General features: G+C 43.0%; 1 protein-coding gene across 4 annotated transcripts in view; it reads left to right on the top strand.

Moving 5' to 3' along the window:
* Positions 1–26,811, top strand: part of RABGEF1 (RAB guanine nucleotide exchange factor 1) — a 50,416-nt gene that overhangs the window by 10,667 nt on the left and 12,938 nt on the right. Inside the window, exons 3-6 of one of the 4 annotated variants that reach the window (XM_070735132.1) lie at positions 1,663–1,829; positions 5,391–5,510; positions 14,582–14,748; positions 16,993–17,074. In XM_070735132.1, coding sequence (XP_070591233.1) covers positions 1,663–1,829; positions 5,391–5,510; positions 14,582–14,748; positions 16,993–17,074 — 536 coding nt within the window. Of the gene's footprint in view, positions 1–1,662; positions 1,830–5,390; positions 5,511–10,342; positions 10,410–11,060; positions 11,082–14,581; positions 14,749–16,992; positions 17,075–26,811 lie in introns of those variants that run through there. The other 3 variants (XM_070735129.1, XM_070735131.1, XM_070735130.1) reach the window with 3 other exon arrangements.

A 26,811-nucleotide genomic window follows, 5' to 3' on the forward strand; every position in this document is an offset into this window, starting at 1 on the left:
CTCTGGACTTCCGTGTTTTTGCGATGCTCCAGGGGAATCCCAGCAGCGCAAAAACGGGCGCTTCGCTGGCAACGGAAGTCCGGAGGTGGGGTTTCCCAGCAAGGGAAGCCTCTGTGAAATCGCAGCATCACAAAAGCAGGGAAGTCCGGAGATGGGGTTTCGAGGACTTCCGTGTTTTTGCGATGCTGCAATTTTGCTGAGGCTCCCTTCGCTGGGAAACCCCACCTCCTGACTTCTGTTGCCAGCAAAGCGCCCATTTTTGCGCTGCTGGGATTCCCCTGCTGGGATTCCCCTGCAGCATTACAAAAACACAGAAGTCTGGAGGTGGGGTTTCCCATGGAGGGGAGCCTCAGGGGAATCCCAGCAGTGCAAAAATGGGCGCTTCGGCTGGCAAAAGGGGTGAGTTTTGGGCTTGCACGCATTAATTGCTTTTCCATTGATTCCTATGGGAAACATTGTTTTGTCTTACAAACTTTTCACCTTACAAACCTTGTCCCAGAACCAATTAAGTTCGTAAGACGAGTATCACTGTATATATGTATATGTATGAAATGGACCTGAAATCTAATTTTAAAATATCTGTTTCAAAAGATGAAAGCTTTTGTCAGTATATGGCCGCATAAGTGGCTGGCCAGTGTGCATGCATGTGCGTGCACACACAACTCCCTCATTCATGTTAGCGTCACCGTGAGCATTGCATGGATGTGAGCATTGCAAGGGGACCAGCACCGTGTGCATATTCACAGCCCCATTTATGGCATGCACACGCTCATGGCCCCTATTCACGCATGTGTTCATAAAGGTGCCTGCCTCCCCCTCCGAAGCAGAGGTGGGCTGCTAAGGTGGAATGGTGACGTGTGCTCGCCCCCGTGGCTTTGAATGATAGCAGAGTCCAGCGCAATTTGCTACTGCATCTGTGCAGGTACCAAAATTGTGCACGGAGATGCAGGGGGGCCTGTGTCATGCGTGCGTGGAAACAAAACTCCGCACTGAAACACAGCCCCCCTTGCGTCTCTGCACGCGATTATAGGTAGCACTGACATAGTACTGTATATTGGTTGGTGCTTTGTGTTTCCAGTCTTTTTAAATCTATGTGTTTAAGCCACTTAGCACAAGTATAAATTTAGCAGCACAGAGTAGTAAATATGCACACTGGTAAATAATAGTGCAAACAAGAATGTTAACCTATCAAGTGGACTGTGATGATAATTCTCATGGAGTCATCACTCTCCTGAAGAGCATCAGCAAAAGAATACTGACACACAGACTATCGTGGTTCAGTAGCTTCTATTCAGGCACTACATTTGATCTGCACAATGTAAATAATGCTCTGGAGTGGCTTATTTATGGCTATTTTTCATGTGAACCACCTCTAGCCAGTAGCTTTGTGTAATCTGAACTAATTCAGTGATTCTTAAAATGTTTCAAGCTTGGGACAAATATTTTTGAGACTGTAATACACTGTTTTAGACTAACTTTCAGAATTATTGAAATAGCTTGTTTCATGAATGTGAAATAATTGCTTTGATCATGAAATCGGGCATTTTGAAGTTAACTAATTTGAATACCTCAAGAAGCCTGGGTCTACCAGCATAATATATGGATATTGCTAGGTGTTTGGCAATACTTTTTAAGAGAACTTCTTTTTCTTCCCAATGATAGACTCCAGCGTGAGGAAGAAGAGGCCTATGCTAATACTCAGCAAACTCATGGGGCTCAGTCACTTGCTTTCACAAAATTTGAGGAAAAAAAAACAAGCGAGAAGCTACGGAAAGTAGCAACAGTGAAGAAATTCTTTGGAGCATCTTCGCGTCCTGGAAATAAGAAAGGTAAGGTAAACAGAAGAAATGAAAGAGAAATGTTTGCTTCTTAAAGACATTATTATGGAAGAGGTTGCTGGGGTGGTACTGATCTGATTCATTGATTTCTATTTCTTGTGAGCATCTAATTTGGGCATTCTGCCATCTGAGACATTTCCTTTGGAATTTTCTACTACACTGCTCAAAAAAAATAAAGGGAACACTTAAACAACACAATATAACTCCAAGTAAATCAAACTTATGTGAAATCAAACTGTCCACTTAGGAAGCAACACTGATTGACAATGAATTTCCCATGCTGTTGTGCACATTCAACTCTGTACAGAACAAAGTATTCAATGAGAATATTTCATTCATTCAGATCTAGGGTGTATTCTTTGAGTGTTCCCTTTATTTTTTTGAGCAATATGTTACCTGGAAAGCAGTCATTTTATAGTAGTAAAAGGTCCTAGAGTATCTTACTTTAACATTGAAAGCTTTTCACCTAAACTGCTTTGATTGTTAAAATAATTGTACAGCTGGTTAAAATATGCTGTGAAGGAAACTGCATTCTAAACTCAAGAGCAGGGCTCTCCAATCTTGGCAATTTTAAGGCTTGTGGACTTCAACTCCCAGAATTTCTCATCCAGCATAGCTTGCTGAGGAATTCTGGGAGTTAAAGTCCACCAGCCTTAAAGTTGCCAAGATTGGAGACCCCTACTCTAGAAAGCCATAAACTCTCAGGTTCAGCAATAGTGGGTCTCCTGAAAATATACCACTACTGAACCTGAAAGGCTTCTGGGGATGCTTACAGGCAGTTCTTGACTTACAACCACCATACTTGGGGCCGGAACTTCTGTTGATCAGGGATGTGGTTGCTAAATGAATTATGCCTGGTTTTTGTGAACTTCTTTGTTGTACTCGTTAAGAATCTGACTTCTCCCATTGCCTTTGCTTGTCTGAAACCTCTTTGGAAGTTTGTAAATGGTGATCACATTACCCCGGGATGCTACAACACTCGTAAATGTGAGGACTGGTCAAAAGTCAATGCTGTCATAACTTTAAAGAATTGTTCAACAAATGGTTGTAAGTCGAGGACTACCTGTACAATGGAGGATGGTATGAATGAACTCCAATCTCTTAGGTTTTGGTAATATTGATGAATATCAGAAGTCAGTATGGTGGTTAAAGGTGTCCCTTATAGTTATTTGATTGTGAAATCACTGGTTTAGATGCCTTGAAATTCCCATAATCTCATGTCCTGCATTTGGATAAACATTGTTAATGGTTTTTCTGAGGGATTTTTCATTCCAAGGGTCATGAGGATAACCAGTCATAGTTCTGAGACTTTCAGATAGGGAGCTACTTTCAAAGTGATGAATCACTGATAAACACATTGAACAATATGTTTTTGCAAGCAAGCAAGATTCTGGGCTCAGATCTTAAGCCATAATTCAGTGTATGTTTTGTCCTCTGAACAAGACACAAAATGAATGCTTAAAGTTCAGGACTCTAATTTAAGTAAGAGGATTCTTATCAAATCGTTCGGTAGAAACTCAGTGTCAATCCAAGAAGGGAAAAAGTTAAGGAAAAAAGGAAGATTTAAGAGACCGATTTTATCATATTTGTTTGTTGTCCTTACAAAACTGCTTGAGTATGGGCTGATATGAAGAAACTCAAAGATTTAAACAAAGCAAACATTAGCACACACAAATATTAAGGTAGTTCTGAAACAGAAAAACAACAGCTGTGCTGCAATTTTAAGGGACCTGTGTGAATGAAAATTTCTTGCGATCTGATGAAAGCAGGTAATTTTATCACTTTTCTTACTAAAAAATCAGCACAAATGAGTAGCAGATGAAAGCCTCATATTAAGTTGGTTTTTGTAGGACTGCATAAATATTTGTCAAATTTGATTTGTGTTTAAGTACTTTTTACTTAATTTTATAACCTTCTTGTCATATTTTTCCTTTTACAAAAATTAACAATTTACAGAATAACAAAATGGCGAAATGCAACTATCAATTAAATTCAGGAGCAGTTAAAATTTAATTTTACAACAACAACCAAACAACACCTGCTGGAATATATTTGTGCTGATCGAAATTAGCAGTGGTGGACTTAAACTTGCATTTTGAAAAACTATTTCAAATTCTGTCTACTACAACTGGAAAACATCTCTGGAGATTTTCAGTCATTCAGGTCATGGTTGTGCCAAAGGTGCTTTTTCCAAAAGGAAATTGGTCTTTCTTGTTTTTTTTAATGTTTCACTTCTCATCCAAGAACTAAAGAAACTTCTTGGATGAGAAATGAATCATTTTCAAGAAAAACAACAACAACAACAATAATAATTCATAATAATTTATTAGATTTTTTTTTATGCCGTCCCTTTCCGAGGACTCGGGGCTGCTCACAACAATAAAAGCAATACAGTACTATACAAATCAAATATTAAAAACTAAATTAAGACCCATCATTACTAAAAACAATCAGTACTACACAATCAACTCCTGTTGCCTTTTTTGGGAGTGGAGGGACCTTTGTAACTACAACTGGAAAGACAAAAGTGTTGGTAATGACCTTTAAAGTCCTACATGGCAGTGAAGCAGAATACCTCCGGAACCGCCTTCTACTGCACAAATCCCAGCGGCCGATAAGGTCCCACAGAGTTGCCCTCCTCCGGGTCCCATCGACCAAACAATGTTGCTTGGCGGGCCCCAGGGGAAGAGCTTTCTCTGGTGGCTCTGGCCCTCTGGAATCAACTCCCCCCGGAGATTAGAACGGCCCCCACCCTCCTTGTCTTTCGCAAATTACTCAAGACCCACCTTTATCGCCAGGCATGGGGGAACTAAGACACCTTCCCCAGGCTTTTTTATTTTATGTATGGTATGTATGTGTTGTATGGTTTTAATTGTTGGGGTTTTATATATTTTTTCTTTTAATATTAGATTTGTTCCACTGTTTTATTGCTTTTATTATTGTTGTGAGCCGCCCCGAGTCTTTGGAGAGGGGCGGCATACAAATGTAATAAATAATAATAATAATAATAATAATAATAATAATTATTATTATTATTATTATTACTGTATTATTAAAGTGTCAGCTTACTATAAATCCAACAACAGAAGTGGGCCCAAAAAGGAGTGTTCAGATAGGCATACAAGGGGGAAAAACAGAAAATTGTGCTTAGATATTGGCCTATCTGCTCAATGGCCATGATTAAAATCTTGATGTTCCACTGTCAGTACTTTAACACCTCCTTTCTGCTTTTTGTGTTACTCTTGGCTTCTAACATCTTTCATGTGCATATGCATTTTGGAATATTAAATCAACCTCAGAGCTGGTTGCATGTTTCCCTAAAACTGCTTGTTTTCCTGTGTCACCCATTCTGCGCTTATTACATGTTTTGAAATATGTTTTCGCTTCTTCAGTCATCATCTTCAAAGTGCTTGACCCCCAGATGTCCAAACTATTAAATATACTGCCATCTCTTTCTGTAGTTCAGACCAGGAACCATAGATCCGTTGCCTCCCTTCTTTATTTCCCCTGTTGCCTGTGGCTGCCCTGCTTGCTGTTTTGCATTTGCCCTAGCCATTCAGGAATCCAGTTTAAAGTCTGAACAGCTTGAGGAAGAAGTCAGTGCTGATAATCTTCTAAGGCATTTGAAGGAGATGTTTACTCCGTCTTGGGAGCTTGCTTCTCCTGCTGAAGGTAATATAAAGCACAGAGGGTCAAACCATGCATGTGCTTGTTTTAGTGGCTTTGTAGATTCCAAGCTAGAATTACGCCAGGAGTAATTACTGTATCTTCTAAACCTAAACAGGTATGCTAGAGAGAAGTACAGACAATAGAAGGGTTTTTTTAAAAAAAATTATGGAACTTAAACTTAGTTTTTTTCCACTTTAACCGGAAATATTGTAAAGTCTACTTAAATATTTGCTTGGTTAAGTTATAAAGGAATCTTTGCATCTATTCATCTTCAAGCTAAACATTGATGAAGTCTAGAATCTAAAAAAAATTAATTTTGACTACATAAATTTAATTAATAAAATAATTTTTTGAAAATACAAATTGTGTGGCACTTTCTTGATCCGTTAGATCAACATTTTGCTCAGGCCGGAACAGTGGAAAAACAGAAATTACTTGTGTATTTTGAGAAATAAATGAGTTTGACTGCTGGTGGGAGTGGGGTTGTTTTCTTTGATGCTGTGAAAGAGAATCTTTGTGAAGACGTGAATAAGTTTGAGTGTTTGCTCATTTTTGCAGGTAGCTCATAAGTGCCCTATTTTTGTTTTGATCGATCATTTAGGTGACATCAAACAACTGCCTAGCAATCAGATAGAAACAAATATATTTTTTCTAACTTTTGGAAGATTCTACCTTCTCTGGTTACAAGAAATTTAACTGATTGCTCCTCTTGCTTCTAAGATTTCAATAGAGATTATCCGCACAATTCCAGCATATTTTTCCATCCAAAACTAGCTGTGTACTCTTAAAAATAGAGAGGCTTTATGTATACTATAAAATCTTATGCTTATGTTTTGTTCGGTTTTTTTTTTAAAACCACTCCTGTTGGAATTATTGTTACTCTATTGACTTTCAGTGAGAACCAGTTTTAACAGAAATAGTTTTCTAAGGGCTTTCAGATGCCTGTCGTGGTGCTTTTCATTATTTTAATTCATTTAGGCAGATTATTTATGGCTTCCTTCAGTTCTCTTATCAAGTGTTTTAAAGACTGTTCAGATGGTTGCTGTATATTTTATTTATTTATTTATTTATTAGATTTGTATGCCGCCCCTCTCCGAAGACTCGGGGCTGCTAACAACAGTAGAGAAAACAATGTAACAAATCTAATATTAAAAAATTATCTAAAAAACCTCAATTTAAGAGATTAATCATACAAACAAGCATACCATGTATAAATTCTATAAGCCTAGGGGGAAGGGAAAAAAATTCAATTCCACCATGCCTGACGACAGAGGTGGGTTTTAAGGAGCTTGCGAAAGGCAAGGAGGGTGGGGGCAACTCTGATATCTGGGGGGAGCTGGTTCCAGAGGGTCGGGGCCGCCACAGAGAAGGCTCTTCTCCTGGGTCCCGCCAAATGACATTGTTTAGTCGACGGGACCCGGAGAAGGCCAACTCTGTGGGACCTAACCGGTCGCTGGGATTCGTGCGGCAGAAGGAGGTCCCGGAGATATTCTGGTCCGATGCCAGAAGATCCTGGAGATACCAACCTTTACATCTCTCACATCTAATACTACAATATAAAAAAGTAAACCCAACCAAAGGTTTTTAATGTTTACTTTTTCACTCAGCCTTTTTCAACCATAACTTCCAGAGCTCTCAAGTACTTTGCCCAATTACCTGTTAGCATCAGGAGCACAGCATAATATGGAAGTTCATTTTCTAGAACAGTGTGAATTTAAATTCCAAGTGGGTAATAACATTTTAAATATGCTGATTTGTCACATTTTTAAAAAATGAAGTTAGAATAGACAGTGAAGACTGCAAAGAGCATTTTGAATCTTAAAAAAAAATTGACTACCACTACCCTGAAGTGCAATATTCTCGGAGTTGGGTGTCCTTGGAGAAGGGCGGCATAGAAATCCAATTGATAAATAAATTAATAAATATTCAGTTACGAGCATTTGGCTGATCCTGTCTAGGTTCAGAGGCTATTGAAGGCCATCTTAATCTCTTAGCCAAATATTGACTATTGGGAAATACCAGAACTATGGGAAGTCAAAAGGTGGCTTGCAACCCACTTCCATAATGCTGCTGAGAGAACTGTTTGGGTGTGTCCATGGATTCAGGAGAAGAAGAAGGATTGATTTGGCTGCATAGCTAGAGGTATAACAAGCAGGAAGAGGGAGATTATGATCCCGCTATATAGAATGCTGGTGAGACCACATTTGGAATACAGTGATCCCTCTATTATCGCGAGGGTTCCGTTCCAAGACCCCTCGCGATAATCGATTTTTCGTGATGTAGGGTTGCGGAAGTAAAAACACCATTTGCGCATGCGCGCCCTTTTTTCTATGGCCGCGCATGCGTAGATGGTGGAGTTTGCGTTCCCCGCCGCCCACGCAAAGGGGAAACCACGATTCGGCTCCTCGCTGCTGCTGCGCTACCGAGCAGATCAGCTGCTGGGCGGCCGAAGGAACCTTCCCTGGGTCTTCCCCCTCTTGCTGGCAGGCGGGCGAGCGGCGGGCATCAGCGAGGAGCCGGGGTTTCCCCTTTGCGTGGGCGGCCGGGAAGACCCAGGTTGGGGGTTCGGGGGGGTGTTGGGAAGCCCCCCAGGCCGGCTGCGACCTTTTAAAACAGCCGCGCCGCTTCCCAGCTGAGTCCTGAAGCCAAACGCCAAAGGCGAACTTCCGTGTTTGGCTTCAGGACTCAGCTGGGAAGCGGCGCGGCTGTTTTAAAAGGTCGCAGCCGGCCCGGGGGTTCGGGGGGGGGGTGCTGGGAAGCCCCCCAGGCCGGCTGCGACCTTTTAAAACAGCCGTGCCGCTTCCCAGCTGAGTCCTGAAGCCAAACACGGAAGTTCGCCTTTGCCGTTTGGCTTCAGGACTCAGCTGGGAAGCGGCGCGGCTGTTTTAAAAGGTCGCAGCCGGCCTGGGGGGCTTCCCAGCACCCCCCCGAACCCGGGTTGGGGGTTAGGGGGGGTGCTGGGAAGCCCCCCAGGCCGGCTGCGACCTTTTAAAACAGCCGCGCCGCTTCCCAGCTGACGCCCGAAGCCAAACCCGGAAGTGGTTTTTTTTTTAATTAATATTTTTTTAAAAATCGCGATATAGCGTTTCGCGAAGATCGAGATCGCGAAACTCGAGGGATCACTGTACTGTGTTCAGTTCTGGAGACCTCACCTACAAAAAGATATTGACAAAATTGAACGGGTCCAAAGATGGGCTACAAGAATGGTGGAAGGTCTTAAGCATAAAACATATCAGGAAAGACTTAATGAACTCAATCTGTATAGTCTGGAGGACAGAAGGAAAAGGGGGGACATGATCGAAACATTTAAATATATTAAAGGGTTAAATAAGGTCCAGGAGGGAAGTGTTTTTAATAGGAAAGTGAACACAAGAACAAGGGGACACAATCTGAAGTTAGTTGGGGGAAAGATCAAAAGCAACAGGAGAAAATATTATTTTACTGAAAGAGTAGTATATCCTTGGAACAAACTTCCAGCAGACGTGGTTGGTAAATCCACAGTAACTGAATTTAAACATGCCTGGGATAAACATATATCCATCCTAAGATAAAATAGAGAAAATAGTATAAGGGCAGACTAGATGGACCAGGAGGTCTTTTTCTGCCGTCAGACTTCTATGTTTCTATGTTTCTATGATTTGTCTTCTAGGCAATTTGTAGCCAGGATATATTAAAGGGAGGTGATTGTGAAAAGGAAACATACTCTACCATTGTTAGAAATTATTGAATTAAGCAAAAATGTCCCAAGAGTTTTGAGAAAATAGCACTGAAGAAGAATATCTAAATATTGGATAGTCCTGGAAAAACTGACTTTTTCTGGAATGTCCTGATCACTTGTCTGAAAAGAAGATAACATAATGATAATGCAGAAATGTGGATGGCTCAGAAACTGACATGAAAGATGTGACTACTTTAATCTTCTATATTTGCCTTGTAAAGGCAATTCATTTTGTCAGCATTCATGTTCAGTTTCTAGGATGAAAATGCTTCCGCAGATGTGGTGCTTAAAATGTTAGGGTAGGACCTGGGAGATCCATAGAAGCTGATTGCTTCTCCTAAGTGAAGTATCTCACAGGAATTGTTTGGGTAGAGACAACTTGGAGGAGGGAGTCCTATATATTTGACTCACGTAAGAATTTAATAATTATATAAAATATGAATATAGATTTAATAAATAGAAACAGTTAAGTGATAGCCAATAACAAGCAGGTTAACATACCTGCTTAGAGCCTATTGTTGTCATGTTGCAGTCACTTAAAAGGATGACACATATCTTGTTAGCCCCCAAAGATAAAAAAGCAGAGGGCAGACTATATAAGTAATGTATTAAGTTTTGTAAGCACTTTGAATTAGCCTTAGAAAACAACCAAAAAGCTGATGGATCAGGCTTAATCACTTAGTTTTAAACATATATTATTGCTTACATTACATTTAGCTGGATTTGCATGGCATAGGTCAAACTATATCTCATGTAATGGCCTGTTGTCCAAAACAACCAGCTATATTGCATGGCTGAATAGAATCAGTAGGGCATGAAAGCTATATATCTCCCTTGTGTGTCCTCAGTATCTTCTGATGAGTAATATGTAGCCTCTGAGTAAGGACTTACCATTCCAAGTAATGCAATGGATGATTAATGTGTACAATTACTTTATTATGTCCCATTTATAATATTTTCCTTGTTGGAAAATAGTTGATCATTAATATAACTTTAACTTTTTTGTTGTTGGATCTGCTTTCCTTTTTTCATCAGAACAGAAGTCCTAGCTTTCAAACACGCTTATAAAAAGACAATCATCGTACTGTCTTGCGCTCTGGCATTTAGAGACATCCTACCTGTGCATCCAGGCATGGGGGAACTGAGATACTCTTTCCCCCTAGGCCGTTACAATTTTATGCATGGTATGTCTGTATGTATGTTTGGTTTTTATTATAATGGGTTTTTAATTGTTTTTAGTATTGGATTATTATTACATGCTGCCTTATTATTGCTGTTAGCCGCCCCGAGTCTTCGGAGAAGGGGGGCATACAAATCCAATAAATAAATAAATAAAATAAATAAATTATAGTTTTCATCTTTTGCACTAGCACATAGGGGCAACCCTGCTGTCCTTATGACCATGTGAATGATTGCATTTATTTCTTGAAATTTTAAAAACAATTTAAACTTCTGCATGGGCATGTAACAAATCATTTGTGAACACAGCTGGCGAAAACCAAGTATTCTTTGTTTCTTCAATTTGTATGCTGCTGAATCATGGCAGCTTACAACAGTATCAGTCTTCTCTTCGTTCAGACACTTGTCAGCAAACCTATAAATTCCCACCTGCTAAAAAAATGTGAAGTAAGCTGCCATGTTTTCATAACAAATGCCTCCAGCGTTCTTCATTCCTTGTCTTCACATTAATCATTGGTTCTCTGTGTGAGATGCATTAGTATTTGGCTTGCATTTGTGAGGTGCTGATTAAAATTCTTTGTGTTTTATTTCTTTGTCTCCTGCTTCTTTCCCTTCATCCTGCTACATTTGCATCTTCTGTGCTTCATTCTGAATAGCGCTGGTTAGCAAACTGAAAGGTGGGTGAATTGATGCTGCTGTTTAAACAAAACAATCCTTTTTAGTCTTGCATTTGGTTTCTTTTTGGATGGGCTCCAAATATTATGCATTTTAACTCCATTAACCTAGCAGAGGGATGTATTCAAACATATCAGTGTGCTGAATATGAATTAGATCCAGAGAACCTGCTAGGTATTTTACAGTCAACCAAATTTACATTCTTGCATTTCACTGCCCCTTTTATTGCCTGTCATGTCAAGGACTTCTCTTCAGTATTTCCATGGATGCATCATTCATTGAATAATAGCTTGACTAATGTACACTCATTTCTGCTTGTCTCATGATATTCCTTTGGCATATACTAAACTGGGGAATGGGCAATACTGTGCCAGTTTAAGACCTTCTCTCAGGCTTCCTTGTGCCACTGGGTTTATTCTTATTTTAAATTAATTTTAAAAATTAAATTGAACGGGTCCAAAGACGGGTCCAAAGACGGGCTACAAGAATGGTGGAAGGTCTTAAGCATAAAACGTATCAGGAAAGACTTAATGAACTCAATCCGTATAGTCTGGAGGACAGAAGGAAAAGGGGGGACATGATCAAAACATTTAAATATATTAAAGGGTTAAATAAGGTCCAGGAGGGAAGTGTTTTTAATAGGAAAGTGAACACAAGAACAAGGGGACACAATCTGAAGTTAGTTGGGGAAAAGATCAAAAGCAACATGAGAAAATATTATTTTACTGAAAGAGTCGTAGATCCTTGGAACAAACATCCAGCAGACGTGGTAGATAAATCCACAGTAACTGAATGTAAACATGCCTGGGATAAACATATATCCATCCAAAGATAAAATACAGAAAATAGTATAAGGGCAGATTAGATGGACCATGAGGTCTTTTTCTGCCGTCAGACTTCTATGTTTCTATGTAAATGCTATATTCTATCCTTCCAGGTAATTCTTGCTGGGTCTTTAATCTACTATATTGTTGTGATCTTCAGTATGAATACTGGCTGGGTTTCTTTGGACCACCACAATCCCTCTGACAGGGTTGTTGTTATGGGGAGAATGGGAGGAGGAAGGCGTAAGTTCGTCACCTTGAGTACAATAAAAGTGGGATTAAAAAAATCCACATATACATATCTCAGGATAATGTTTCAGGATCTAATCTGGGTTGGATTAGTTAGTATTCTGGGCTTTCGGACGCATGCTGGAGCCCATTCGAAAGATACAAAGACTCAACTTCTGGTCCCAGTGACCCGCTTAGATTGGATCCTGTAAGTCCAAATAAATAAAAACTGGGTGGACTCTGACTGTGTATGTAATTACACTTTTCTTACTGTAATTATCTCCCTTATAAAAGAGCTTTTAAGGGAGCAGCTAACAATGAAATTGTTGGATTTAACTATTGTTCAATTATTTGCTTTTTTCTTCGAAGTCGAGTATAACATTGAAAAAAGCCATGAATGAGCTGTGCATGAAAGGATTTGTTATATAATAAAGGGTTTTTGTCTTAAGCTGATTATTTAATATTAAAAACTCCATTGTATTGTTATTTAATATGTGTGTCTATGTCATGTTAATGAAAGTGAAAATAGATGTACAGAGCAAATTTAAGAAGAATTAAATAGAGAGAATTAAAACAAGAAAAAGTAGAAAAAGACAAAACAGAAAATAATAAAAGAAACCTATTAGATTTCTGACTTCTTCCTTTTGATATACCTGTTATTTTTAACTACAGGTAGATCTCCATTAGCGCAATTAACGAATCACAGGAAATAATCGTATTATTTGAATTTGTACTATATGAAATGCTATATCTGGTGAAAAATATGATAATTGATTCCAGCTCGACAGAAATAGGCAGTGAAAATATTGCAGTAAAGGATAAAAGAAATAATATATTATAAATTTATGGTGAACTACTGCATGTCACAGAGTATTATAGAAAGCAAAATAAAAATTTAAAAATTACTACAGAGTTAGACAATCCAATATCACTGAAACAATTCTTCTGTTTCATGACATTTCCAACACTTATTATAATATGATCTATCTATCTTAGATATTACTGATGGAGTTGTATACCATTTGTAAAATATTATATACCAATCTTCCTTTGGATTATAATTTAGTATGGGTTTTATAGGTCCATGATTCTTCCCATTGCTGTGTTCTAATTATTTCTTTACATTTTTGCATCCATGTTTGTTCCTTATGCTACTTGTTGTTATTTCTTTAAAGATTTGCATCTATTTTTTTGCTTGTTATGTCCCACTATCATATTTCATTAAAGTTTACAAAATATAAAATGCCCTCATAGGTGGTGTCAGGTTCGTTTTAACATTTCAAATTCTGTTTTCCTTTCTTCTTGAGATCTAATTGTATCACCTGACTATTTGTAAATACAGTGTTCCCTCGATTTTCGCGGGTTCGAACTTCGCGGAAAGTCTATACCACGGTTTTTCAAAAATATTAATTAAAAAATACTTTGCGGGGTTTTTCCCTATACCACGGTTTTTCCCACCCAATGACCTCATATGTCATCGCCAAACTTTCGTCTGCCTTTAATAAATATTTTTTTAATAAACTTTAATAAATAAACGTGGTGAGTAATAATCTGAATGGTTGATAAGGGAATGGAAAATCACAGTTTAGGGGTTTAAAGTGTTAAGGGAAGGCTTGGGATACTGTTCATAGCCAAAAATAGTGTATTTACTTCCGCATCTCTACTTCGCGGAAATTCAATTTTCGTGGGTGGTCTCGGAACGCATCCCCCGCGAAAAGCGAGGGAACACTGTATATCAACAATGGTGGATTCCAGTCTTTGCTAAGTAGTACTTGCTGTGTTTTAGTCCATTCGTAGAATCTGAGTAAACCATATCTATATATGTAATACCTTCCTTTCTGTAATTAATTTTTCCAACATGAAAAATATTTCAAGGAGAAGCCAGAGTGCTAAAACAGATCCGATAGCTGTAGCTTTTATAGTTAATGGCAGCTTAAGCAAAGATAGAAGCGGTGTTTCCAAAAATGCTACAAGTGTTAGTAGATTAATGGACTCTCTTATGTTATTTCTGTAAACACTTTACAAGGTTTGTCACAGTGATACACGGAAGACTGCAGCTTACACATATTGCCTCTTAGATTGGGTTTGATAAGTAGTATGTGTTAGTTAATTGCTTTAACCATCCGCTTTTCTAAAAAGTAGGACACAGGCACAAGTCTGATTAAACATTTGATACCTGGGGAAAATTGACTCTTGATAAATTGTGTCTGTCGTGCAGCAGACATCAGAGGTTGTGATTTCCATCTGAGAAAGTCTTTATTGGCTGCAATTCTAGTTAAGTTTACAAGTAGCAGAAAATAAGCCTTCAAGGTTTTGTGTGTAGAGTGTTTTTCCTCCCCGACAATAAATAGCTGCTGCTTTTCCTCTGTTTCTCATAATATACTTCTGACCAAGAAAGTTGTATAATTTTTATTTGCAACACTGGTCCATTCCCTCTTTTTTTTTTGTAGAAGTCCCAGAAGCCAAGGCGCCTAGTCCTTCTATCAGTAGGCAGGTCAGCATCGAAACCGATAGAGTGTCCAAGGACTTCATTGAATTTCTTAAGACCTACAATAAGGCTGGCCAGGAGATCTACAAGCAATGCAAACTGTTCCTGGACACGATGCATCGCAAGCGGGTGAGCCATTCTTACAGAGTGAGGGGTTTGCCAGCCTTGGGGACTCGTTTGGGGTTTTCTCTGCAGGGGTGAAATTCTGGAAGTAGAGTACAAGTAGAGGCTCAAGAACCTTTCATGGTGAAGGTAGCAAAAGCTGATCTTCAGGTATGTCTTCCTTGTTCGGAAGCAATCTATAAACATGATATTTAAAGAAGGAGAAAAGTATCTATTGTTTATATGTGAAAGGTGAGTAAGGGAAGGTTTTTGCCCAAATTAGATAGCTCTTGCTTAATGATCAACTGTTTAGAAACTGTTTAAAGTTACAACGAATGCCCCATCCCACCCCACCCCGGAATTACTTATGATCCAGTTCTGGAGATTCAATGTTGGCAAAAATTCACATTCCTGCGGTCACAGAACTGGTTTATTTTTAGGGCTGCAGGCATGTGATCAGGATTTACAATTATTTTTGCTGGTTTCTAGTCTTTGAGACAAAGCCTTGGTGGTGCAGTAGTTAGAACAGAGTATTTCAGGCTAACTTTGCCAGCAGTTAAATCCTGAACTGGCTCAAGGTTGACTCAGCCTTCCATCCTTCTAAGGTTGCGAAAATGAAAACCCAGATTGTTGGAGGCAACATACTGACTCTGTAAACTGTTTAAAGAGGGTTGCGAAACACCATGAAGCAATATATAAATCTAAGCATTATTTCTAGCAAAAATTAGCACTATTTCTAGCAAAAATTACTGAATGAGTCCTATGGGTAATTTTTGCTAGAAATAGTGCTTAGCTGTGCTTCGGACAAAGAGTAATTATTAAGACAAAGGTGGGTGGGAAAAAAATTGCTGAAAATCAGTGGGTTCATATCAGTCTGGACCACATTGGGAGAAACCCACCACTGCCTACAGGCTTCAGAAAGAGCTGTGCGCATGTGCGAGAGGCAGCGCAGGTGTGTGTGTGTGTATGCACATGTAGGGGGAGGGAAGGTGTGTGTGCATGTGCACGCATGTTAGCACACCCACACAAACCTTTTGAAATGCGAACCAAAAAAAGTTTGCTATCACTGGTATAAAGCCATCTTTTCTTCTGAGAAATATGATAGCGTGCTTACTATACTTATGAAATGAGTAAACCTCTGTAAAATTCTTCTTAGGATCAATAGCTTAGAAATTGCTGGCATGGAGCTGCAGACCATGGTATTTTAAAATTTGGTAGGGTGGAAAGGGGGAGATATTTGCTATTTCCTTTAAATAAATTTCACAATTCAAAGTTGTAAGCTGCCAGATATGCTCAATAATGAGAATGGCAGCATATAAATCGGAAAGAGAGAGGAGTTGCTGGAAGTTAGATTTCCTTATGTGCTATTTTAATGGAGAAGTGCTTTTATGACCAAATCTTTTCTGACATTTCCCAGCACCGATTGCCCTTGACATAACCTCCCCTTCTTCCTGGATATGAATGTTTTTCATCCTCTCTGCAAAACTTTGCATCTTCTCTGAGAGTCTTACTAAAGTTACTGGTTGACCTGAAAATAAATGATCTGCTCTGGAAAAAAGATATGTAGCCTCTAGTGTCTGCCTTATGCTGTCTGGTTCTGTGATGAGTTCAGTGTATTATTTATAAAATCGGGATCTCCACTGAACTATAGGACAGCTATTTTAGTACTATCTACATAACTGGTTGGGTTTGGCAATATATAAAACAAACCAACAATGTATGCTTACATGTATTGGAACACTATTGCTTTAAGAGTTAGTGTTGCAAATTGCCACAAGAGGGAGCCAGAAGCGTCATTATCTCTCTGTGTCTCTCTCTGCTATTTTCTGTTATTGCTGTAGAAAGAACTGTGTGTTCAAATTATGGTTTATGTATTTGTAAGCTGAACTAGTAAGGCTTACAGTGTTGTTAATGTACAGAGAGTTATTGACTGATTTAACGGTGTATGACTAGGACTGTTCTTGACTAAAATATTTGCCAAAATAAATAATATTTATATATTTATTTAATAATATTTAATGTTTAATGTATCTGGATTGTATTACTGAACCATTGTATCGCTGGTCTATCAGCTGGATATCTGCCAAACCTTCACGTTTCCTCTGTGTATGTGTATCTTTGATAACTCAGAGATTATTCTGCACGCCTTGGACTTAATCTGGCCTTTATATGGACAATTAACAGACTAATAAGTACAGTACTTGGATTTTATGGAAACTCAAATTTGGGGCATTGCCCATTCTAACACACATGACTGATTTCTCTTTGTAGGAGTTGAGTGTTGAGGAACAGTCTGAATATGCTCAGAGCCTCTACCAGAATGTGGCAGATAAGCTGCAGACTCGCTGGAAAGGTATTGTTCTTAAATATTTTCCCATTTTATGCAGGGAACTTGAAAGAGAGAAGGGTAATAAACTCTATGGATACAATTTTAGATGTGCTTCTTCATGGCTGTGCTTGGAATGGACTTGGGGTGTGTAGGTTTGGCTGCTTTTGCCTCGATGATGATGCTGAGGGGTGGGGGGGAGACACATTTCGGTCCCTATCGTACAAAGAAGAAATCCTTCACCAAAGCGATATAGGTGAGCCAGCATTGTGCAGCAGCTGCCAAAAATGTCTAGGTTGCATTAACAGCGGGATAGAATCAAGATCACCTGAAGTGTTAATACCGCTTCATAAGGCCTTGGTAAGGCCACACTTGGAAAACTGCATTCAATTTTGGTCGCCATGATGCAAAAAGGATGTTGAGACTCTTGAAAAAGTGCAGAGAAGAGCAACAAAGATGATTAGGCATGGCTAGTTTGATGAAAAGAAGGACCAGGGGAGACATGATAGCAGTGTTCCAATATATCAAGGGCTGCCACAAAGAAGGAGGAGTCAACCTATTCTCCAAAGCACCTGAGGGTAGGACAAGAAGCAATGGGTGGAAACTAAACAAGAAGAGAAGTAACTTAGAACTAATGAGAAATTTCCTGACAGTCAGAACGGTTGATCAGTGGAACAACTTGCCTCCTGAAGTTGTGAATGCCCCCAATACTGGAAGTTTTTAAGCAGATGTTGGATAATCATCTGTCTGAAGTAGTGTAGGGTTTCCTGCCTAAGCAGGGGGTTGGACTAGAAGACCTCTGTTGTTTTTGTTGTTGTTGTCGTCGTCGTCATCATCATCATCATTATTATTAGACTAGCTCAGAGGGATTAAAAGTCGGTGGGTAGTCTTTGCAGAATCCCCCAAGTTCAGAATTTAAATTGCATTTTTATAAAAAGGGGGTTGAACAGGTAAAGACAGTCCCCGGCTTATGACCACAATTGAGCCCATTTGCTAAGCAAGTCAATTGCCAAGTGGGTGTTATCCCATTTACCACCTTTCTTGCCACAGTTGTGAAATGAATCACTGCAGTTAAGTTAGTAACACGGCGGCTAAGTTAAATCTGGCTTCTCCATTGACTTTGCTAGTCAGAAGTTCACAAGAGGTGATCATGTGACACCTGGGACACTGCAACTTCATAAATACGTGTCAGTTGCCAAGCGACCAAATTTTGGTCACGAGACAATGGGGAAGCTACGATGGTTGCATGAAAAGTGATCATCAGTTACTTTTTTCTGTGCTATTGTAACCCCAAAAGGTCTCTAAACCAGTGTTTCCCAACCTTTTTTGAGCCGCGGCACATTATTCATATTTTCAAAATCCTGGGGAACATTGAAAGGGGGCGGAGGGGGGGGGGCGGGCTAAAGAAAAGTTTGGACAAAAAACCCCTCTCTCTTCCTCCCTTTCGCTCTATTTCTCCCTCTTTCTCTCTTTTCCTTCCTTCCCTTCTTTCTCTCTCTCCATCCGTCTTTCTTTCTTCCTCTCTTTTTTGCTCTCTTTCTCTCTCCCTCCTTCCCTTCCTCTGTCTTTCTCCGTACTGAAGGAGCGGGTCCAGCAGTCACATGGGTTGCTCATGTCCAATCCGGTGGAACTGAGCCTAGTGTTAAAAAAGCTTGCCGGATCCGCCCCTTCCCCAGAATTCGCTCAGTTCGCATATCCTGCGGTTGTATTGTGATAGCTCGTTCAACATTCTAACACCTTCCCTTCGATCTTTTCCTTCAAGAGTAGTAAGAATTGTTTTATCTTTATTATTTACTTGCACTAATAGCGCCAGCCGTTTGTGGCTCGGCTTTTTTCCTTGGAGAAGTTGCGGTTTCGTTTTCCCCCGGCGGTTTTGCCGGTTACGATTCCTGCTGCCGCTTGTGGATTCTTTTAATCCTTTGGCCTGGAGGTTTTGGTGCAAGTATTGATTTATTGATTCCTTATTGTATTACTATTAAAGGGCTTAAAATAATACCTCCTGCGGAGTGAGACGCTTTCTAGTCTCCTGGACTTAGTCGATCGCTTCCCCTTTAAGAATTCTATTACGGAGCGATTTTTTTCGGCGCGAAGGCCTTCGCGCCCTTTTTAAATTTAGGCCTCTCGTGTTGGCCTCCTGCCAGCCGCGTAGGCCTCAGTCCACCGCGTGGATCCCGGAGTGGGCTTTGGGACGCTCAGGCTTAATTCTCCACCGGCTAAGCCTCCAACCAGAGTGCCTTGGTTTACTTTAATTTAAAAGTTTAGGGAGGCTGGCCCCGCTGGATTTGGGGACACGAACTCTGGGTTTGCCCAGATTGACCTCAAGTCTCAGCAGCTCCGAGGCCTCGGAGCAGGATCCATTCCTCTTGGGAAGTCCTTGAAATTCTTCTCCCTAATTATTCAGTTATTGGCTCAGCCTTGTCTTCTGTTAATTGTCAGACTATGGCTACTTTTCCCAAGAGAGGCACAACTAAAGGTCCCAGAGAGGCCAGGCCTACAGGCGATGAGATTACTAGTATTCCCCAGGCCTCCTCCTCCTCTTCTCCAGGGGCCCGCCCCTCGACCAAGGTCACCAGGGCTGAGAAGAGAAGGGACCTAGCCCTACAAAGAATCCATGACAAATCAGCAAAACGTTTGAAAGTACAGGCCCAAGTACTCAGTAGTCAAGACCCCCCAGAGGCTTCTAGTCTGCCTCCTTCTGGGGTCCCTGTGTTATCTCTGGATGAGCCAAACCTAGACAGACCCCAGCCTAACCTATGGGGAATAGGTCCAGAGGAACCAGATATTATTGAAGATTCCCCCCAGCCAGGATCCTCCCAGGCCTTCAGGGATTCTTCTGCCATTCCTGCTGATATTTCTAGTTTACCTCCTGAATTCCAATCTATTTTTTCTGTGTTGTCCAAGGCCATTGATGCCAAACTCTCTACCATCAATGAGCTTTCCCTACCTCCTCCTCCTCCTCGTCCCTCCCGCCCCTTGGGTTCTTCCCCAGCGGTTAGAGCTCCTATTCAGGATGATTCAGATTCCTCTCAGGACGAATATGAGGATATGGAGGAGGATGAGGATCCCTTTCAAGGCCTCTCAGATGATGAGGAATCCCAAATAAAGGTTCCTTCTCCAATTACTATTTTTCCTTCTCAATTGTTCAAATCTCTCCTCCTCAAAGCTAGAATTTCTACGGGATTAGCGGCCCAGGAGAAACAGGCCTCCACATCCACTGATCCCCCGGAGGAAAATTTACCTTACTTCACAGAGGAACAGGAGGATAATGAGGTAATTCCTATGCCTAAATTGTTTAAAGATGCTTTACTTAAACAGTGGGATTTCCCAGCCTCTGGCCTTAATCCCTCTACCAAGGATAGAAAATTGTACAAACTTTCCTCTTCCTATGAGGAGCTCCTATCTTTTCTTAAACCGGATGAACCTGTCAAGATCCTTCACTCGGCGGCGGCTGTGCCAGGCGAAGCAGAGGAAGTCCTTCGCCCAGAGGACAAGCGGATTGAACAAATGCTCAAAAGAGGATTCACCGCAGATTCCTGGGCCATTAAAAGTTCTGCAGCGGCTTCCTTTTTCTCCAGAGCCATGCTTCTGTGGCTTCGCCAACTTCAACAGCATATTCCTCCCGATGACTTGAGAGGTCAACAAGACTTCAACAAGGTCTTTGCAGCTGCCCAGTACGTGGCCGATGCCACCTTGCAATCTACTAGATTTTCTGCTAAGTCTATTGCAGCTTCTACAATGGCAAGAAGACTCCTATGGATTCGCCCTTGGCAAGCGGGAGTACGCCAGAAGTGGCAGTTATCCCAGGGACCCTTAAAGCGCGACCTTCTTTTCGGTGATCTTCTGGATCCACTCCTCACGGAAACCACGGACAAGAAGAAAGTTTTGGGTCCAACCACCAAAAAGGCTACCAAAACGCAGTCCTTTCGTCGCCCAGGGCGCCAGCAAGACCAAGCGGCTTCCTATCAGAGATCTCCAGGTCAGTATTCCCCCCGCTTTCGTTCCCAAAGTAGGAACCCCAGGGGCAGAGGTTTTCGCTTCCAAAGGGGAGCGTCCTCTAACAGGGCTTCAAAGAAACCTAGATGGTAATTTTTCTTCTATTCCCATAGGGGGTCGCCTAGCCCATTTCGCCTCTAATTGGCGTCTCACTTCCAAGGACCCTTGGGTCATTGACACGGTTCAAACTGGCCTTCTTTTAGAGTTTATTTCTCCCCCCCCCAAAACGTTTTATTTCTTGCCCTTCTCCCAGGTCCTCCTCAGATTGTAACCGTATGGAGGAGGCCATTTCTCACTTATTGTCCATCAGAACCATTCAACCGGTTCCTGCCGGTCAGAAGGGCCTAGGTTTTTATTCCATTCTATTTATGGTTCCAAAGTCCTCCGGAGGTTGGAGAGCTATTTTGGATTTAAAGAAGCTGAACCTATTCATCAAATATAGAAAGTTTAAGATGCACTCCTTATCTTCTATTTTGGCCGCCATCCATACGGGAGATTTCATGGCCTCTTTAGACCTTACTGAGGCCTACCTTCACATTCCTATAGCCAAATGCCACAGAAAATTTTTACGTTTTTCCTTTCAAGGCAGGCATTTCCAGTATAGGGCGATGCCATTTGGCCTTTCCTCGGCCCCTCGGGTCTTTACAAAGCTCTTGGGATCCCTGGCGGCCTATATCCGGGCGTCTCCCATCCACATTTTATGTTATCTTGATGATATTTTGATTCATGGGAACTCCCTAGAGAAAGTGAAAACAGACCTTTCTATCACCATGTCAGTCCTTCAGGACCATGGATTTTCCATCAACTTTGATAAAAGTCATCTCCAACCTTCCACATCCATTTTACACCTGGGATCCATTATTAATTCAGAATCCTCCCAGGTTTTTCTCTCTCCCGAGAGAAAATTCAGTATAGGGGAGTTAATTTCTGGCATTTTATCTAAACCTTCAGTATCCATAGTAACCTTGTCTTCCATTTTGGGGAAGATGGTGTCATGCATAGGCATCATTCCCTGGGCTCGCCTTCATGCTAGGGAACTTCAGTGGCTCCTATTACCCTTTCAGAGATCGGGGCACAGCAACTCAAATCGTCGCATTGTCATCCCACCAATGGTTCGCAGATCCTTCAAGTGGTGGAAGTCTCCGGCCATGGACAAAGGATCCCCGTTCAGGTGCCCGGATCAATTTGTCATCACCACAGATGCCAGTCTATCGGGATGGGGAGCCCACGCCCAGGGGATGATAGCCCAGGGCACGTGGTCCCCGGAGGAAGCTTCCAAGCCAATCAATTGGCTAGAGTTAAGAGCCGTTTCTCTGGCTCTGAAGCAATTTTCTCCTCGCATTCCCAACCGGCACGTTCTCATTCTCACCGACAACATTGCCACGAAAAGCCATATCTGCAGACAGGGGGGCACGAGATCCAAGGCTCTCATGAGGGAGGCCCTCAAGTTAGGCCTTTGGGCGGAAAAACATCTTCGGTCGCTCCTAGCCGACCACATCTCGGGGAGCCTCAACGTCCAGGCGGATTGGCTATCTCGAGCAACGATAGACCCAGGAGAGTGGAACCTCCATCAAGACCTGTTCCATCAAATCAGCCTCAGATTCGGTCTACCAATCCTGGATCTCTTCGCGACCAACGCGAACGCCCAACTCCCTCGCTTCTTTTCCAGATTTCCATCCCCGGGAGCGGAAGCAATCAATGCCCTCCGGAGCCCCTGGCCTCCAGGCCTACTTTACGCATTCCCTCCAATTCCAATTCTCCCGGACGTGATTCACAAGGTCCTCACCGAGAGGGCCCGGGTAATCTTAATCGCCCCTCATTGGCCCCGCCGGCCCTGGTTCGCGGATCTCCAACAGTTGTCCGTCCAGGACCCTTGGCGACTCCCCGTTTCGGCGGATATGCTGCGGCAGGGGGCCTCATTCCATCCAGACCCGGAGTGGTTCCACCTCACCGCCTGGCTGTTATCAGGAGAGACCTAGAACTGCGTGGTCACGACCCCGATACAGTGGAGGTCATTTTGAAGGCCAGGAGGGCCTCGACCAATCGAATCTACGACCACACGTGGTCCAAGTTTCACCAGTGGTGTCTACAGGAAGGCCTCTCTCCCCTGTGCATTCCCATACACAGAATCATTTCCTTCCTTATGCAAGGTTTCCATAAAGGACTTTCCACCAGCACCCTCCGGCGTCATCTGGCAGCCATTTCATCTGTCCTAGGGGGCCCCCGCAGACAGCCTCTCCGATCCTTCCCAGCAGTTCAGGAATTCCTCAAGGGCATAGCCAACCTCAGACCTTCCAAGGTCCACAGGTATCCATCCTGGGATTTGCCACGGGTTCTCCATTCCCTCACGCAGGCACCATACGAACCCTTAAAATCGGCGTCCCTCAGGTACCTATCCTTTAAAGTAGCATTCCTGGTGGCTATTACCTCTGCCCGACGCATTTCGGAGCTGGCTGCCCTCTCAATCAGGCAGGACCTTTGTCAATTCCATCAAGACAAGGTAGTCTTGCGACTGGACCCCACCTTCTTACCCAAGGTCAGTTCCATGTTCCACAGAACTCAGGATATTGTTCTACCTTCTTTCTCCCTCCAACGAGACCATCCTTTGGCAATTAGATGGCACACCCTGGATCTCATTAGAGCGCTGAGAATCTATATCCAACGCACAGGACCCTTTCGGAGGTCAGAAGCACTTTTTATAGCCTACCACCCCAGAGTCATGGGTGCCAAAGTGTCTTCAACAGTAATAGGCCGTTGGATCAGAGGGACTATATCTAAGGCCTATGAGTCGGCCTCCCTCTCAGTTCCAAGGAACATCACAGCGCATTCCACCAGGAGCGCAGCCACCTCGGCCGCTTGGGCGACTCAAGCCCCGTTGGAGGAGGTCTGCAAAGCAGCCACTTGGGCCTCGCCAAACTCCTTCATCAGGCACTACAAGATTGATTCTTACGCTTCAGCGGACGCTGCCTTCGGCAGAAGGGTTCTCCAATCCGTTATCTCACACGATAGCAATCTAATCCCACCCTAGGGACCATCTATTGGGTATGTCCCATGTGACTGCTGGACCCGCTCCTTCAGTACGGAGAATAGGCGTTGATTGCTTACCTGAACGCCTCTTCTCGTACGGTGAGCGGGTACAGCAGTCACTTCCCGCCCTTGTATGTGTCTTCTGTACCTTCCTATAGCCTTTCTTCCTTTAACTATAAGAGTTGAACACTACAGAGCTTCACAGCTGAGCCTAGTCTATGGATTCGCGAATTCTGGGGAAGGGGCGGATCCGGCAAGCTTTTTTAACACTAGGCTCAGTTCCACCGGATTGGACATGAGCAACCCATGTGACTGCTGTACCCGCTCACCGTACGAGAAGAGGCGTTCAGGTAAGCAATCAACGCCTATTCTCTCTCCCTTGCTCTCTCTCTCTGTCTCTCTTGCTATCTCTTTCTTGCTTTTTTCTCTCTCTCTTTCACTGTCTTGCTATATGTCTCTTTCTTTCTCTTTGCCTCTCTTGCTATCTCTCTTTCCTTCTCTTTCTCTCTCTCTCTGCCTCTCTTGCTAAGTCTCTCTTTTTCTCTTGCTATGTCTCTCTTTCTTTTTCTCTCTCTCTGCCTCTCTTGCTATGTCTCTCTTTCTCTCTCTCTTTCTCTGCCTCTCTTGCTGTCTCTCTTTCTTGCTGTCTCTCTGCCTCTCCTGCTATGTCTCTCTTTCTCTCTCTCTCTGCCTCTCTTATATGTCTCTCTTTCTTTCTCTTTCTCTCTCTCTCTGCCTCTCTTGCTAAGTCTCTCTTTTTCTCTTGCTATGTCTCTCTTTCTTTTTCTCTCTCTCTGCCTCTCTTGCTATGTCTCTTTCTCTGCCTCTCTTGCTGTCTCTCTTTCTTGCTCTGTCTCTCTTTCTCTGCCTCTCTTGCTATGTCTCTCTTTCTCTCTCTCTCTGCCTCTCTTATATGTCTCTCTTTCTTTCTCTTTCTCTCTCTCTCTGCCTCTCTTGCTATGTCCCTCTTTCTCTCTCTCTCTCTTGCTATGTCTCTCTTTCTCTCTCTCTGTCTCTCTTGCTATGTCTCTCTTTCTCTTTCTCTCTCTGCCTCTCTTGCTAAGTCTCTCTTTTTCTCTTGCTATGTCTCTCTTTCTTTTTCTCTCTCTCTGCCTCTCTTGCTATGTCTCTCTTTTTCTCTCTCTCTGCCTCTCTTGCTAGGTCTCTCTTTCTCTCTCTCTTTCTCTGCCTCTCTTGCTGTCTCTCTTTCTTGCTATGTCTCTCTTTCTCTCTCTCTCTGCCTCTCTTATATGTCTCTCTTTCTTTCTTTCTTTCTTTCTTTCTTTCTTTCTTTCTTTCTTTCTTTCTTTCTTTCTTTCTTTCTTTCTTTCTTTCTTTCTTTCTTTCTCTCTCTCAATTGACCGCCACGTCAGGGCTCCCGCTTGCAGTCAGCTGAGAGAGAGAGAGAGCGCTCCCTCTCGCCGCCGCCTGGAGCTCCCTCTCGCCGCAGCCATCTCCCTGCGACTGCCTGCGGCCGCTGCAGCCCCCCCCCTCCCACCGGGCCACAAAGGACATTTGCCGCCGACGCCAGTGAAGCTTCAGCTGGGCGGGGCGCTGCCGGTACTTCCCTCCTGGGGCTCCCGCTCGCAGCTGTCCCCCGGCTTCTGCTCGATGCTGCGGTTTTCGGCGCTGTCCTGCTGTGCTCCAAAGAAGGAAGGCGGGAAAAAGGCGAGAAGAATGGAGCTCTCCTCCTTCCTGCCTTCCGTCTTTGGGGCCCAGCAGGACAGCGCCGAAAACCGTGGCATCGAGCAGGAGCCAGGGGACAGCTGCGAGCGGGAGCTCAGTGCAAGGAGCCGCTGACTGCGGGCCCCAATTTGCCCGGGGCCCGGTAGCGCGCTCCCTGTAGTACCCGTCTATCGGCGGCCCTGGCTTTGCTCCATGAAGAGAAAACGGCAGCAGGGAAAAGTCGGCCGTTTTCTCTTCATGGCGCAAAGCCACACAGTCCCGGACTCTCGGATTCCTCGCCCCAAGGCAGGAGGCGGTGGCGGAGAAGAGTGGGCGGATCGGGCAGGCAATGGGGCAGGACGGAGAAGCCAGGGGCGCGTTTGGCCGGAGGCACCGTGGGGAGCAGGGGCAGGGTGGTGCGGCAGTAGGAGTAAAGGGTGCCGCGGCTGCCCCTGCCTCCCCACGGTGCCTCCGGCCAAACGCGCCCCTGGCTTCTCCGCCCTGCCCCATTGCCCGCCCGATCCGCCCACTCTACTCCGCCGCCTCTCGCCGCGGCACACCTGACAGTGTCTCGCGGCACACCACTGTGCCGCGGCACACCGGTTGGGAAACGCTGCTCTAAACAAGTGGTTGTAAGCCAAAGACTACCTGTACAGTATATGGAAATCATAGAAATAAACCTTCAGGTATAGAGGTGTCCTTGACTTTCAGCCATTCATTTAATGACCAGTTGAAGTTACAGTGACACTGAAAAAAAGTGACTTTTGACCAGTTCTCACCCTTATGACCGTTACAGCATCTCCAGAGTTACATCCGGGGTGGTGCAGTGGTTAGAGTGCAGCACTGCAGGTTACTTCAGGTAACTGCTAGCTATAGTTCAGCAGTTCAAATCTCACCACCAGCTCAAGGTTGACTCAGCCTTCCATCCTTCCGAGATGGGTAAAATGAGGACCCAGATTGTTGGGGGCAGTAGGCTGATTCTGTAAACTGCTTAGAGAGGGCTGTAAAAGCACTATGAAGTGGTATATAAGTCTAAATGCTATTGCTATCATCAGACTTCAGGTGTTTGACAACTGGCA

This window comes from Erythrolamprus reginae, chromosome 1 (genome assembly GCF_031021105.1).
Source record: "Erythrolamprus reginae isolate rEryReg1 chromosome 1, rEryReg1.hap1, whole genome shotgun sequence".
Taxonomy (NCBI): domain Eukaryota; kingdom Metazoa; phylum Chordata; class Lepidosauria; order Squamata; family Dipsadidae; genus Erythrolamprus; species Erythrolamprus reginae.